General features: G+C 45.6%; 1 protein-coding gene across 1 annotated transcript in view; it reads right to left on the bottom strand.

Moving 5' to 3' along the window:
* Positions 1-436: 436 nt before the first annotated feature.
* The window catches only part of PCP4 (Purkinje cell protein 4), a 63,083-nt gene continuing 47,474 nt past the window's right edge, over positions 437-16,045 (bottom strand). The window contains exon 3 of the mRNA XM_012445145.2: positions 437-843. Coding sequence (XP_012300568.1) covers positions 716-843 — 128 coding nt within the window. The 3' untranslated portion in view covers positions 437-715. The remainder of the gene's footprint in view (positions 844-16,045) is intronic.

The following is a 16,045-nucleotide window of genomic DNA, read 5'->3' as shown; positions in this document are numbered from 1 at the left end:
AATGGGTCTGCTGAGTAAATCTGGGGACTCTCCAAGCACAGATGCATCCCCTTCTCCCTTTTCGTTCTCGAATTCACACAGTGACAGGATATAGAGCCAGGGGGATCAAAGGCTTGAGCACTCTGTGCTGTGTACCTCGATCAGTCATAATTCCCCAGGGAACAGTCTGAGTCTTCGGCACCCCAGGATGCAGGGCTCTATTCCCATGGTAAGAAGAAAATATATTGCCATCGCCAGCCAGCAGTTAAATCTCTCCAAATTAGAGTCTCCAGGCATGGCTCAAAATGGATCTCTCACTCTCAGCAAAAAAATGCTCCTAACAGAAGACAACGTGTTACATCTCTGACTCCTAAGAGAAGAAGGAAACAGACACCTGGCTCACAGTCACCTCTAACGTCGGGTAAAATAAAGATAGAAAGAAAGGCAGACACTTGAATTCACTCATCTTAACTTCATTTTATTACAACATCGAGGAAAATAGTTGCAGGAGGAATGAAAATGGAGAGAAACAGAGATTAGGCTACTCACAATTCCATTGTCTATACCTTCCTACAGGGGTATAAATATCACAGGTTTCTGTACATGCATTGGAGGTTTGCTGTGCGTGTGTGGATTGTGTGTGGATGATTTCTCTCTAGGGTGTTGTTCTTTTAATTTCTTGACAGATGATGGTTGAGTTTGGTGTTGTCAGGTGGACTAGGACGGGGCTCTCCCGCTAGGACTGAGACCCAGCCTTTTTCTTCTGGAATTTTCTGAACTGAGACTGAATGGCCACCGCTGCACGTTCTGTCTCTGGGGCATCCATGTCAATGTCAAATTCCTCTTGGACTTTCTTCTGTCCATCTGTGGCAAGAGAAACACAAAGAGAAGGCAATCACTGAGCTGAAAATAGGAAAGCAGTGATTTAGTGAAAATAGTTAAGTGAAGCCAGGCAGTCCACCTTGGGGCACACACAGGGGCTTGACTTACGCCCCAGGACAAGAGATCATTTGCAAAGTAAAATCCAGTGGAGTGTTTCAACAGAGCTCAGAGTCTACACTGAGCAGGATGATGAATCTCAAGGACACAGTCTCACCACTTCATGTATTTTCTGCACGTGCTTTTCATTCTCAATGACCGTCTTGACATATGGTTTTAATATTGGCTGTGCTGTGACTTTCTCCTGCTATCCCACATAGGTACCATTTGAATGTTGCTAAGATATTGGTCCAATGGTAGCTAATATTCACAACAACTGAGTTAGCAAAGTATACATTGAGTTTCTGTGAGTAATTCTGTGTGTCATTCTCAGGTAAGATTTGCTTATTGCAATCAGGGCTTCCTTTTTATCGTCGTCAAGACAGGATGACACCATTTGACCTTCGCGGTTTGGCTGAACTTCCACAAAGCTTATGTCCTTGTTCCTGTGAGGCAGGCCTGGCAGTTGGCTTGCTAAGGTGGAAGGATTTCACCAATTCACACGCTGACAGGATATAAAGCGGGGGAAGCAAAGGCTTGGGCCCCTACACTGTGTACCTCACTACAGCCCGGGGCCAGTGCGGCCAAGAAGGGAAAACAAATAAATCAATAAAATTATTCAGTCGTGGAAGGTAAACGTCTTTCAAAAGCCTCTAGTCTGATGAGACCCGGCACGCTCAGGGTGTATGGCCGTCGAGTGTATAGCTCATACTGCTTGGGTGACAGGTGCGGCAAAATCTTACAAATCACCACTGAAGAACTTACTCGTGTAACCGAACACCACCTGTCCCCCAAAAACCTATGGAAATATAAAACTAAAATAAAATAATGAAAGCCTCTGGTCTGATGAGACCCGGTGCATACAGGGTGCTGTGGCCGTAGAGTGTATAGGGTACACTGCTCAGGTAATGGGTGCATCACAATCTTACAAATCACTACTGAAGAACTTACTCGTGTAACCAAACACCACCTGCTCCACAGAAACCTATGAAAATAAAAAACTAAAATAAAATAACAAAACCCCCTAGTCTGATGAAGACTAAACATCAGATTCATCAAAGGCATCTTTTTTCTTTCTCTTTCTTTTTTTTTTAATACAGACATGGGGGCCCCACTTCAGACTCAGGGCTTCGTCCTGGCACAGCCGCAGTGGGAAGGGTGCTCCTGAGAGCAAGATTGGTGTTGAGAAATCCGTGTCCCTGGGGGGAGGCCAGACATCTACACTTTTAAAAAAGACTCTCAGGTGTGGCCAGAATTGAGATCCAAGGACAAAGAGGCCTTGGAGTTAGCTCAAGCCAGAACTGGGGACAGAACTCACCTCTCCTGGGACCTGGGCCAAGAGCCTCGCTGCCACCCTGGGCTTGCACCTAGAGCAGGGGAGGCTAGCCCTGTGAGGGGCACAGCCAGCCTGGAGGTGGGAGAACTGGGGGCATTCTGAGGCAGAGGAAAAGTCCTAGGCAGGGAGCAGAGTGCAGGCTCTATTCCTGACTGTCACCAGGCAGCCTGAGTTCATCTACTACCTTGTTCAGGGACTTCGCATAATAATCCTCAGGCACCAACTCTATCGGAGAGGGTGGAGGAAGCTGGGGGTCCTTGAGGACTTAAGGTAAGGCCTGCCTGTTCTCTCCTGCTTGCTCTAGATAGATAGATAGATAGATAGATAGATAGATAGATAGATAGATAGATAGAAAATAGATAGATAGATAGATAAGGCCTGCCTGTTCTCTCCTGCTTGCTCTAGATAGATAGATAGATAGATAGATAGATAGATAGATAGATAGATAGATAGATAGAAAATAGATAGATAGATAGATAAGGCCTGCCTGTTCTCTCCTGCTTGCTCTAGATAGATAGATAGATAGATAGATAATAGATAGATATATAGACAAGAGATAGAGATAGAAGATAGATGATTGATAGATAAAGATAGAGATGGATAGATGGACAGACATAGATAGATAATAGATAGACAGATACATATATAATACATATATACATACATATGTAGATGATAGACAGGTACAGACAGACAGGTAATAGATAGATGAGAATCAGCACTTATTTCAGATGTATCTGGTTGGGTGACATTTCCTCTGTAGATCCATAAGCAGCCTCCTCTCCATTTTCCTAGAGCCTAAGCAGCTTCCACCTGGAGCCCTTCAATCTCACCCTCACCTAGGAGGAGGGAATGTCAGCTCTGGCTTTGCAAGCCTTGTAGGACTGAAGGAGCCATGACCCAAATCAGAGAACTGTTTTCTTCTGTTTCAAACTTGCTGCCCATGCTCATGAAAAAAGAGATTTTGAGTGTGCCCATGTTCAGGAATATTCCAGAGGGAGCGGAGGGGGCTGCTTCCTTTCTAATCCATGCAGCCCAAATGATGGACGACAAGTGGAACTGTTCTCACACTCCAGGGAGCTATTCACATTTTCTTCGACATTGCCAGGGCCCTTTCTTTGGAGAATAATAAGGGGTAGGATCACTGGGAGAAGTAAAAGTTTCCTGTGGCCCAAGTGGATGATGTAAAAGTGGTTAATTAATGTTATCACATGAGCCTGGAACTGGAGGGCAAGTGTCTAGCAAACCCAAAATGCAAATGGCTCCAGTGTTTGTGCTGATGGCAATAAACCCTTTAGTACCAACAGCATGCTTGGTTAGGTAGCATCTACAGCACTAGGAATTGTCAGTTTTCATGAGGTGTTTATAGCCCAGATCCGTTTACTCCCAGAGGAATCCTTGCATCGACTGTACAGTGAGTGCAAAGGGGAAAAATTCACTCCGATTCCAAGTAGGAGGAGAAATTTCTCTTTTAAATTTAAAATGTTGCTGCAGCCTGAAGTGTTTAAGGGTCTGATTCACCTTTCTCCTTTTTTAATAATGGAAGAAAGCAGCAACATTATTGTTTGGACAAATGACAAATGAAGATGCAGAAAATTATGTATATTTAGGAAATGTATAAGGAAAGAGTGAGGACAGGTTATAAAAATTAATTTCACATTTATATCCTAAACTAACATCTCAGGCAAAAGTGATCGATTGATTCCTCATTTGAGCAATATTACATTGTCTAAAAAAGAAACACTAACATTTAAGGAATCACTACTTTCTGTGCACTTCGGAGGGTCCAGCATTCCCAGGGGAGGGTCAGATGCTATTAGAGGAGCGACAGGAGCTCCTTCCACTAAGCCAGCCAGGAGTGTGTAAGGTAGAGAATGGGGACCCGACTGCAGTGGAGAAGGGACAAACAATTAGACTCGGTGGCACAGGTTCAATACAAATGATCTGCGGTCCTGGAAGTCAGGAAAGCGCAGTTCCAAATACCCCAGATTCCGCAGGCACGAGGGTGGGGGAAGAGAGTGATGGAAGGGACCACAGCCAGGCCTCCACTCCCAGAACCACTCTTCAGGGCCTTGGAGCCTTCCAAGGTTCCCCAAGAATGACCCCAGTGATAGCGACAAGGGCACAGGGGCCGGGTGCTCGTATGAGGAGCCTCCCCAGCCCCATCACTCCCAGGCAGAAGCAGGGACGCACTGGCAGCACAGGGGGCTCTTTCTATGGCTGACACCCGCAGGGAAGACCTCAGCTATGCCTGCGGGGGAAGCTGAAGAGCCCTAGGAGATGACATTCCCCGAATATGGCCCCTGGGGCCACGCCACACACCCAGTTGCAGTTGACGGCGCAATCACTACCCATTACTTTACTTCTTTCTTTCCTCCCTCCTTTGTCCTCCGTCTCTCACACTAGAGTGTGAGCTCTGTGACAGTAGAGACTTTGTCTGCCTTGTTCCTGCAGCTTACATAGGACTCAGCACACAGTAGGTGTTCAATTAAAACTGTTGATTGCAAGTGAGCCCATTTATTAATATGCTAGGCAGATATCAAATGCATACTTCTATCTGGAGAACGAAACAAGCAAGTTACCCTCCTTAGCAACCATTTAACTTCAGTTTGTGAGGCGGGTCCTTGACCTCACTCCCTGCAGCATTGTCATGGAGGAGGGTCTCAATGGGCCTCTAAGAAGGGCATGTGGCTGGGAGCTGTCCTGGCAAAGCCACTGTCCGGCCAGCCAGAGGAGCACAGCCCACAGGTGGCACTGCAAGGAAGATGGAAAACCTGGCACCTGAGAATGGCGTCAGGAAGCACTGCTGCTTCATGGGGAAAAGCCTCAGGAAATGCTCAAGGCCAGATGGAGAGAAGAGGGGCACAGGCATCCAGGAGCAGATGTCCAGACCTCAACAGGCACACAGGGAAGAGGAAGGCACACGGGTGCCCTCATGCCACTGGGCCAGGACCTGTGGTCCCAGAGGAGCCTATGGGGACCCAGCAGAGCCAGAGAAGTTCCAGGCAGGTTTTTGAGCCTCTCTTTGCCTAGAACAGAGCCTGGCACCAACACCTGGCCGGGGAATAAACGAAACGTGTGGCCAGGCACAGTGGCTCATGCCGGCAATCCCAGCACATGACGTGAGAGTTCAAGACCAGCCTGGGCAGCATATGGAGACATCATTTCTACAAAAAGTTAAAAATTAGCCAAGAGCGGTGGCAGCTAATTTTTACACAGGGCTGAGCATAGTCCCAGCACCTCGGGAGGCTGAGGTGGGGGGAAATCACTGGAGCCTGGGAGGTCAAGGCTGCATTGAGTTATGATTACACCACTGCACTCCAGCCTGGGCAACAGAGTGAGACCCATCTCAGACAAAAACAAAAAGCACAGGCCTCATGTCCCAGCAGCCAAAGCCCTCAGTCTCCTTGGGGATGGGAGGCTGCCTCTCTCATCACACTTAGATACTCCCTGCACTGAGTGAGGCGCCCTGCAGAAGGGGCTGTGGAGTCCAGGGGAAACCTGAATTTGGGGATTGCCTCTGACTGCTCTGCGACTCTGGAAAAGGTTCTTAGCCTCTCTGGTGCTGAGCTTTCTCATCTAGAAAACAAAAGCCTGCTCTACCTGACTCCCAGCACTATGTTTAGGTTCAGATCAACACTCTGTTGTACCTTACAGCACAGGTCACCCTGTACTAGGCATGGTGTGGCCAGAGCTGCAAAGGCCAGTGAAGGGGACTTGGGCAGTAAGGTGACTTCAGCCTCAGGGTGCCTGTGTCTGCTCAGTGGTGAGGTTCATGGATCACTCGGGCCTTAATTCAGGGAGACAGGGGGTGCCTTCCATCATGGCCGCCTGCATGGCCAGCGTGGTCAGCTGTGTTTGCTGGGCTTGCTGCAGGATGTCCCCAGCTGAGAAATACAAGGCACAAAGAATATACCTATGTGTTCAAAAGAGAGACCCACTGCCGACCGATACAGTCCACAACTCACAAGTCATGCCACTGTAAAGCTTAGACAACGCAGAAGGACATTCTCCTTAGCCAGGAGGGTACAAACCAGGCCTTCCGAGTGGCCTAGAGGCCTTTGCTGAGCTTCTGTGTCCAGAAGGGAGTGGGGCGTCAGACGAAACGAATGCCACTGTCATGTCCAGACTGCAGTACGATTCTTCCCTAATTTCCACTTGCTTCTTCACAAAGATGTCTGAGGCTTAGGTCTGGACTGGGTGTGGCCTCAACCAGACATTTGTATGTAGGATTCTGCTGCCTGTATTGGAAAATCACTTTGGCCACTCGGTCTCAACGGAGGCTTTTCAGTCTGAGCGAGCAGCAGGTTAGGCTGAACTACATTTGGCCTGAGGATGCCCCCGTACTCCAGTCCTCAAATTAAAACTACAATCTTATTTAGTGCAAAAACTAACTAGAAGCCTAACTCAGGAGTGCTGTACAGGCATGCTCTGGTTAACAAATAGCAGGATCCCGGTCAATAACAGCAGCCCATCTTCAGTCAATTACAGGTGGGCAACTTACTCAAACAGGGCAAAATGCTGCACAGTAACCAGTTAAGCTGCCTCGCTGCCTCAAGTCTGCTTTCTTCCTGTAAAGGCTGCCTAACCACATGGCAGGCCGCAGTTCCGAGAACCTGTTCTGGTTCAGAGAGATGCCTAATTCTGGAATCAATCTTTGTTCAACTCCACTAAATTTGACTTACCTACAGCTTTTCCTTTTTTTTTTTTTTTTTTTTTTTGAGATGGAGTCTCACGCTGTCACTCCAGGCAGGAGTGCAGTGGCATGATCTCGGCTCACTGCAACCTCCACTTCCCAGGTTCACGCGATTCTCCTGCCTCAGCCTCCTGAGCAGCTGGAACTATAGGCACACACCACCACACCCAGCTAATTTTTTGTATTTTTAGTAGAGATGGGGTTTCCCTGTGTTGGCCAGATTGGTCTCGATCTCCTGAACTTGTGATCCACCCACCTCTGCCTCCCAAAGTGCTGGGATTATAGGTGTGAGCCATCGCACCTGGCCAGCTTTTCCTTTTAACAAGTATTTCACCAAATCACCTTGCAAACCATCCAGGACTTCACAGTTGTTATTACTTGCATTTGCCCCAGGTCCCGGAATTCCACCTTTTCCCGCTCTGCATAGACATGCTGAAATTCTCAAGCTGACTACAGAACACTCAAGAGGATATTCATGCCAATTAGCAGATTTGATGTAAGACGATGGCAATTCCAACTCCATTAGAGGGCAAAGGAAAACCCGACTTATTGATCATTACAGCTCAAAAAAACGGCCCCATGACTTCAACATCCTGTGTGCCTGGGGGGCCATTATCCCTCACAAGCCCTTCAGACTTCACCCAACTCCGCCAAGTCTATCATCTGTAAGATCTCACCTCAAAGGAAGTGACAATCAAAATCTATCAGGCTGGGCAGTTACGTGAACTGCTACATTATCTAGCTACCTGTCCATTACCTGTCTACTTGTCACATTGCCCTTTCTCAACAAAGAGTATAGCTGCAAAATGGCTCCAAGCAAGGAGGCTTTTCCCTCTGAACAGAAACCTCATTAAACCACCAGGACCTGACACAGAGCTCTGCCAATGGCCCTAGAATAATGAAGAAACGATGCTCCCTGAGGCTTGAAACGTCCCCTGATTCAATTCTACCACGAACTCCACTGGGAAGCAAAACAGTCCTATTCAAGTTTAAACTTTGCACTAGTATAGACATTTCTTATGCTACTTTCCTGAAATACTGCCTTTTCCCCACAGAAACTGAGAGAGAAAGTGGCCTCTGCAATTATGTGTTTTATTATGTCATCAGAGAAAGCTCAGGTAGCCCTTCTTAAAGATGGAATGGTAATAAAAACCACTCTTTATTGAGCATTAAATGGATCCTCCCTCATATACTCAAGTGGATTTTCTTTTACAGATCATTTGATGGGCAAATGTAAAATAGAGAATCATAAATATAAAAGTAAGGAACTACTACGCTACCACTTGAAGACAATCCCAAATGAATATTACAAGTCTCTGGGACAGGCATGGTGGCTCACATCTGTAATGCCAGCACTTTGGGAGGCTGAGGCAGGAGGGTCATTTGAGCCTAGGAGTTTGAGACCAACCTGGGCAACATAGTGAATTCCCATCTCTATTTTCTTTTTAAGTCTCTGGTATTGTCATAAAAATCCAAAGAACAGAAGAATGCTTTGGTAAACTAAAATTCCACTTGCATTTATTTATCTATGCGGATAAAACAGAGTTTGGTGCTAGAGCAGAGGTTCTCACATCAGTCCCGTAGTCCATCGGCAGATTCTTGTTGAGTAGAGTGTTAGTTTTCTCAGGCTGCTGTAACAAAATACCACAGACTAGGTGGCTTCACAGACAGGAATTGATTTTCTCACAGTTCTGGAGGCCAGAAGTTGGAGATCAAGGTGCTGGCAGGTGTGGTTTCTCCTGAGGCCTCTCTCCATGGCTTCCAGATGGCCGCCTTCTTGCTGTGTCCTCACCACGTGAGGACATTAATTTAACATGAATCAATTAACCACCTCTTTAAGCATCTCCAGATGCAGTGACACTCTGGGGTACTGGAGGTTAGAGCTTCCACATATTAATTTGGGTGGGGAGAAAACACGATTCAGCCTGTAACAGCACCTGACCTAATTCGGGGCCTTCCTAGGTTTTAAAGTAGCTTTGCATTATAGAGAATCTCTATTTATGATTCTCTATTTTATCTAGAGAATGGGGCTTCTGTCATCTGTAGTTGGGACTTAGTAGCCGTTTATGAGAGCTGCAGGAAACATTCGTCATCCCCATTCTAGAAGGGCCTCGCCTAAGATCACCTCGTGAAGACTGGCCAAGCCCGACTTGGGATCCAGATCTTGCTCCAAATCTTGTTCTCATTCTGTGGTGGTGTGCTGCTTCATGTCCTTAGATGTAGACCAAATGGACAGACTTCTTTATGGACCAGTTAATACAGCTCTGGGGGAAAAGCATCTCTTGGATGATCCAAGTCTAAGTTTTGATTAACGTAATACAGTCAACCAGCTTGCAAAATCTGCTGGTTTACCAGGCAGTCTGGAGGAACTATACCAAATTCACGCATTCGGCAAGTGGTCTGGGAGAGTCATCCCTGTCCTGGGGGCTGGGAGAGAGCAGAGAACAAACCTAGTCCCATCCCTCCCCTGGAAAACAAATGGAAAGGTAAATACACAAATAAGTAACAGAATTTCAGAGATTCAAAGAGCAAAGCAAGCCGCTGGAGAGAGTGAGGCAAGGTTGTCAGGTGGGGCCTCTGCCGAGGAGCCATCCTGGGAGGGGCACAGCCCCACAGTGAGGCCAACCAGGACGGGGGCAGCAGCCAGGGCTCTTCACAGATGGTGGGAAATAGCACTTCCAGAAAAAATGGTCTTTATCTGTGCATTCACAATCTAAGTGGCAGGCCTCAAATAATTAACAGATATTCCTTGGAAATTAACAGACATGAAAAGTCACCTAGGGCATGACAGAGCTATATTCATGGATCCCGCAACAGTCCCAGCAAGAATAAAAAGTTTGAAACACAGCATAATTCAAAAATATATTAACCCCTAAACTTGGGAAAGGAACCTCTCAAATCTGTGTTTCCCAGTTGATGAAGATGAGATGTCATTGCTCACATCATCCTGGTAAGGTCATTAGAGGACCCAGCAATAAGTCACAAACAGCAGCTTTTAGTTTTAACACACTGACACACACACACACACACACATGCAACATGCCACACACATGCCACAGACCCACACACCCACACCCATCACACAGTCACACACCACACACTCACATAAACACACCACACACACCACATCAAACACATGTATCATACCACATGCACAAACATACCACACACTGCACACACACACCACACACACTCACACCAAACACACATATCCCACAAACACAACGCACCAAACACACATATCATATCACACACATAACACATCATATACACACACCACACACAAACACATATCACACACATCACACTACATCACACATCAAACACATGCAAACACACACTACACCACAGACAGCACACACACACACAAACATCCCACACAGAGACCACAAACATCACACACCACACACACACAAATACACCCTACACACACACACCATACACATACCACCCACAAACACACATCACACACCAAACACACAAACATCACACACACATCACACCACACACACTTACACCACACCAAACACACATATATCACACACACAAACATACCACACACATCACACCACATCATACATGAAACACATGCAAACACATACTACACCACACACAGCACACACATACAAACATCCCACACACAGACCACAAACATCACACACACCACACACACAAATACACCCTACACACACACCACACACATCACACATCAAATACACCCCACACACAAAACACACACACTGCACATTATACCTACATACACCTCACTCCACACACACACACAAACACACCCCACCACACACACTCATGCACAAACACAACCCTCACCACACACACTCATATGCACCACACAAACATACCACACTACACACACGACACATACAAACATATCACACACATAATATATCACACTATACACACAAACACATGCCACACATACACACAAATACACATTACACACATCACACTACACACACATACACACCACACACACACAAACCATGCACACCACACACATTAGACCACACACATCACACCACACACACACTCATACACACCACACAAACGGGTAAATGCTTTAATATACATATTTATCACTCTCCATATTTTAAGACTGATTTGATAGAAATGAATGACCTCCTAACGCCTAATCCTGTAGATCAGAAATTTGTGCCCAAGCAGTAAATTGGGATATAATAGTCCTGAGTAGGAGTTTGCCTTCATTAGGAGTCATAGCACATAGCATACTATAAAAGGACCTAAATTTTAGCTCACTATAAAGAAATAACAGTCATTTAACTTAAGTATGCCTTGCAATTGGGGTATTTTAATGTCAAGGTTCTTAGAATGTCCTACCTTCTTTCAAAGTACGATATTAACTTTGGAAGAATTAGTATCTGTCAGCTGTGTTGCCCTTGATATAATTAAGCTAATTGATGTGGGTCCCTGTGCTGCTGGGGCCCTCTTAGCTGGGACCCCCTCCCTCACACTACTTGGCCAAGAAGAGGGAGTGGCAGTTTCTTTCTAATGACCTAAACCCTTGCCCTTGAGGCAGGGAAAGCCAAAGAGACAGGTAACAAAGCAAGTAAGGATTGGAATTTTATCCTTTACACCTCACATCAGATCAAGATATACTCAGAGAATAAGGCGTCTAGTGTTGGCGAAAAGGTCAATTCCACCAGAGGAAAAAAATTATAAAACTAAATTTATACCCGTAGTACTTAATAATGCTGGCATACAGCAGTCACACTTTATGAAATGCCAATTTATAAAAAGACAATAAGCTCTTTAAAAAGCTGGGAACAAAGCATGCAGAGAGCCACTGTGTCCTTCTGCCTGAGTTCCTGAGTCGCAGTCCTTCCACAGCTTGGGGAGTGTGGGATTCCAACAAGCCAGCCCCGCAGCCCAGAGCCACTTCTCGCTCCTGCCCTCTGGCTCCATATTTATCTAACGGGGGCTGCTGGTGCGGAGAATTGCAATTTTCCAGGTCTGTGCTAAGAGGCAGAGATTAATGAGCAAGTTCAGGCATTAGCAGTGCCAGGCAAGGGGACTTTCTACATCTATTGTATTCCCCAGACCAAATAAAAACACAATTCCCATTTCTTCTAGCTTTCCGTTTACCAAGTTAGTGCCTGCTTTGGTCCTTAAAGCTTTTTCCAAGAGCAAGTAATTCTCTTTTGTCCTAAAATAGAAGTATTCTGAAACCCACAGTCATCGATTGTTCAAATCAAGTTCTCATTAATGCAACGCCTAATTCGGTAGCCAAAAGTAAGAGTTTATTCTGAGCTCCTCTCGGTCATCTATTTCCAATTATTCTGTTTCTCGGGCTTCCATCCAGAGTCACCCTGGCTTATATAAAATGCCCGACTGTGGCACTGGATAATCAAGTGAGCACAAATCCATGGGTATCGATTGCAAAGAATGAGCGTTAATGAGATGAGATCTTCCTCCAAATTCATTAAGTGAGGAAGGGCACAAAAAAAGAAGGCACAGCCATCACTGAAGAAATATTCATTTTTCTGTTGGAAAGGCAAAATTCATTCCTATTTGTGTCAGTTGCTTAGGTTGTCATGACAAAGTATCACACAGGGGGTCACTTAAGCAACAGAAATTTATGTTCTCACATCCAGGAGACTGGAGTCTGAGATTAAGGTGTTGGCACAGCAGGTCCCTCCTAAGACCTCTCTCCTGGCTTGCAGACAGCTTCTCCCTGTGTCCTCACATGAATATCCCTTTGTGTGTGTCTGTATCCTCATCTCTTCTTCTTATAAGGACAACAACCAGACTGGATGAGGGCCCATCCTAATGACCTCGTTTCAATTTAATTACCTGGATAAAGACCCTATCTCTAAATAAGGTCACATTCTGACGTCATGGAGATTAGGGCTTCAACACTTGAATTGGATAGGGAGGGAGTACACAATTCAACCCAGAACCACTAGCGAAATGCCTACATTTTCAAGAAAAAAATTAAGACCATCAGTGAGGTATGATGAGAAACAGCTTGGCTAGGGACAGCTTGAATTCAAGTCGTGACTCTTGACCGTGGTCAGATTTGCCTTCCTGAGGTTCAAATCCTTGCCCAGGCTTGATTTTGTCTGGAGAGTCACGTAGGGACACCGTTTGTGAGGAGTAGAGGCCATCCCAACTCAGGGATGCCTTGCCCAAGATGGCAGCTGGCAGCCTGGCTTGCCCAGTGGGCCTTCCTTCCGGTTTCTCTGTCTACCTACCAAGAGGCTGAGAAGCTGAAGAAAATCATTTTCAGATGTCTCAGGGGTGGAAGTCTGCCACCGTGCAGGTTAGGGCTGGCCAGGCAGGTGCACTGGAAGGACCTGAGAAGCAGAAGTGAGCACCAGGGGGCAGCCAACCACAGGAAGATTCCACCTTCCGGCAAGCCCTGAGGCGGAGGCACTGGGTTTCTCTGCGCAGCTGTGGGGACATCCCATTGTCCATTGCCAGGCAATCTTAGGAGCAGTCAGGCATCTGCTAGAAACATCGATCGTGTCGCTAAATATCTTCCACATGAATTGTTCCTGCCTGGACGTCATCTAGGCTGAGCTCTCTGCCTTCCAGAAATCTTTTTTTCTTCCACTTTTATTTTAAGTTCTGGGGTACATGGGCAGGATGTGCAGGTTTGTTACGTAGGTAAACGTGTGCCAAGGTGATTTGCTTCACAGACCAACCCATCACCTAGGTATTAAGCCCAGCAACTGTTAGCTATTCTTCCTGATGCTCTCCCTCCCAACAAGCCCCAGTGTGTGTTGTTCTCCCCATGCGTTCATGTGTTCTCATGATTCAGCTCCCACTTATAAGTGAGAACAGGCAGTGTTTCATTTCCTGTGCCTGTGTTAGTTTGCTGAGGATAACAGCTTCCAGCTCCATCCATGTCCCTGCAAAGGATACCTCGTTCCTTTTTAGAGCTGCATAGTATTTCATGGTGTATATGTACCACATTTTCTTTATCCAGTCTATCACTGATGGGCATTTGGGTTGATTCCATGTCTTTGCTATTGTGAATAGCGTTCCAATGAACATATGCACACATGTGTCTTTATAATAGAATGATTCATATCCCTTTGGGTATATACCCAATAATGGGATTGCTGGGTCAAATGGTACTTCTGCTTCTAGATTTTTGAGGAATCACCACACTGTCTTCCACAATGGTTGAATGAAGGCATACATAGGTTCAAAATAAAGGGATGGAGGAAAATTTACCAAGCCAGAAATTCTTAAAGGTGCTGACACCCTGTAATAAAAGCCCTTTCTTCCAAATCCAGCAAGAGTAGATTCTGCTGTCTGCACCACCACCCCCTACGGCCATAACCAGTTACACCGAGGCCAGAGGAGAGAAATATTCCATAAAGAAAAGGGTTAATCTTGTGCTTTTAGAGATCAGACTGTAAGATTTTAGTTTATTTGCACAGAAAGTACTTTAATATTTACTGGAGAATAACTTGAAGGAAAGTGGGCAAATGCTTTTGGGGTGAGAATAGCGTACCAAATGCTTCCTTCCTCTCTGAGCACATGGGGAGCATTGAAATTCCTTCCCAGGAATCAGCCGCCCTAACAGCAAACCACAGAAAAGCCACGGTTTGCCCTTCTTCACATTCTGACCAGGAAAAATAGAAAAAAAATCTCTTCAGACTAATTGAAGAGATAGAGGACAAATTAGTCATCCGACAATTCAGATGACCCCTCTGCGCTAGCTAACCAGCTTGCAAGTACCCAAGAAACTCCAGGAGCAGAAAGGTGTTGTGACTGAGTCTGTTCATTGCCTTGTTTATCACCTTTTTCTTAGTTATAAAACCCCTGATCTGGGGCTGAGCCCATGGTTATCCAGAAAACAGTTGCCGGCCTCCTTACTGTTGGCTGTGTCCCTGCAACCAGGATTTGGTCAATGTGATGTAAGTGGGAAAAACGAAATCTTAAAGTTAACGGAGACCCCTTGCCCATTTTTTCCCCTCTGTTCATATCTGTTTTCTGTTGGCTGAAATGGCTGCATAGGGGTGCAACGGCTGGTGCTCACGCAGCCATATTCAACCATCAGTTGAAGTCTAATGCCAAGTAAGGCCAAAGAGTAACATAGATGCTTGATGCTCCTTGAAACTACATGAACTGCCCTTGACCATCTACCTCCAGATTCCTTCTACATGAGAGAGAAATAACCTTCTCTATGGTTTAAGCAGTTGTTATCTTGGGGTTTCAGCTTCTTTTAAACGAACCTCGTCTTCTACACATATGTTATAATCAGTGTATAATTCATCCGGAAACATTTCAAGTTGATCATGGAAATTCACCTATGTTTTGCTGTGCATTGACTGGGTAAATTTCTTTCCCTGAACCGCACGCTTTGTCTTTTGCTTGCACACATCCATTCCGTTTCTGAAATGGACGGTCTTTTCTTCATAGCATTTAATGCTTTAAAAACCTCAGAGATTTTTTTTTTTTTACAAATATACTTCCATTATATTCAGTTACCTTTGGCAACATTCCCTCTGAGGCTTCCCTGCTTCATGTTATTTTTTTCTCCTAGTGGGACACTGGCTTCTCCCTCCAAACCCTTCCCTTTGCAGTCGCTGAAACTGCAGGTTTTCAAGTGCCTGGAAACACAGGAAATTGATGGGAGCAGGTCCGACTCCAGGGAAGGTGACCTCCCTAGTCAGGTTTCAGGCCACTCCCTCCATTCTGCACAAGGTCCATTTGTTTCTTCCTTTCACAGCTTTGGAATAAATGGAGTTTTCTCCTTTCTTTTATATTCCCTGGTTTTACCAGGTATCAACTGACTCTCCCGAGGGTGCTCACTGCCTTCTAGGACTCACGTGTGCCCCAGCTTCTAAAATTTCAAATACCAGTTTTAAAGCATTAAACGCTAAAAATTTCACCACCGTAGAGAATTTCATACAGTTCCCCAGTTTTTAAATAGAAAAGTCAAATGCAATCATAATTACAGGACATTTTTAAGTAGTCCCAAAGGAACAGCAATTAGCCTAATTAATTTAAGAACCTCACTTGAACCCAAGTGAGGAAGGAGTTTCTTCTAATACTCCTTGCCC

The sequence above is a fragment of the Aotus nancymaae genome, unplaced genomic scaffold, assembly GCF_030222135.1.
Source record: "Aotus nancymaae isolate 86718 unplaced genomic scaffold, 86718_ANA_hifiasm-v0.15.2.pri h1tg000022l_1, whole genome shotgun sequence".
Classification (NCBI taxonomy): domain Eukaryota; kingdom Metazoa; phylum Chordata; class Mammalia; order Primates; family Aotidae; genus Aotus; species Aotus nancymaae.
The sequence above is the reverse complement of the archived record's forward strand: the minus strand, read 5'-3'. Positions and strand labels throughout refer to the sequence as shown.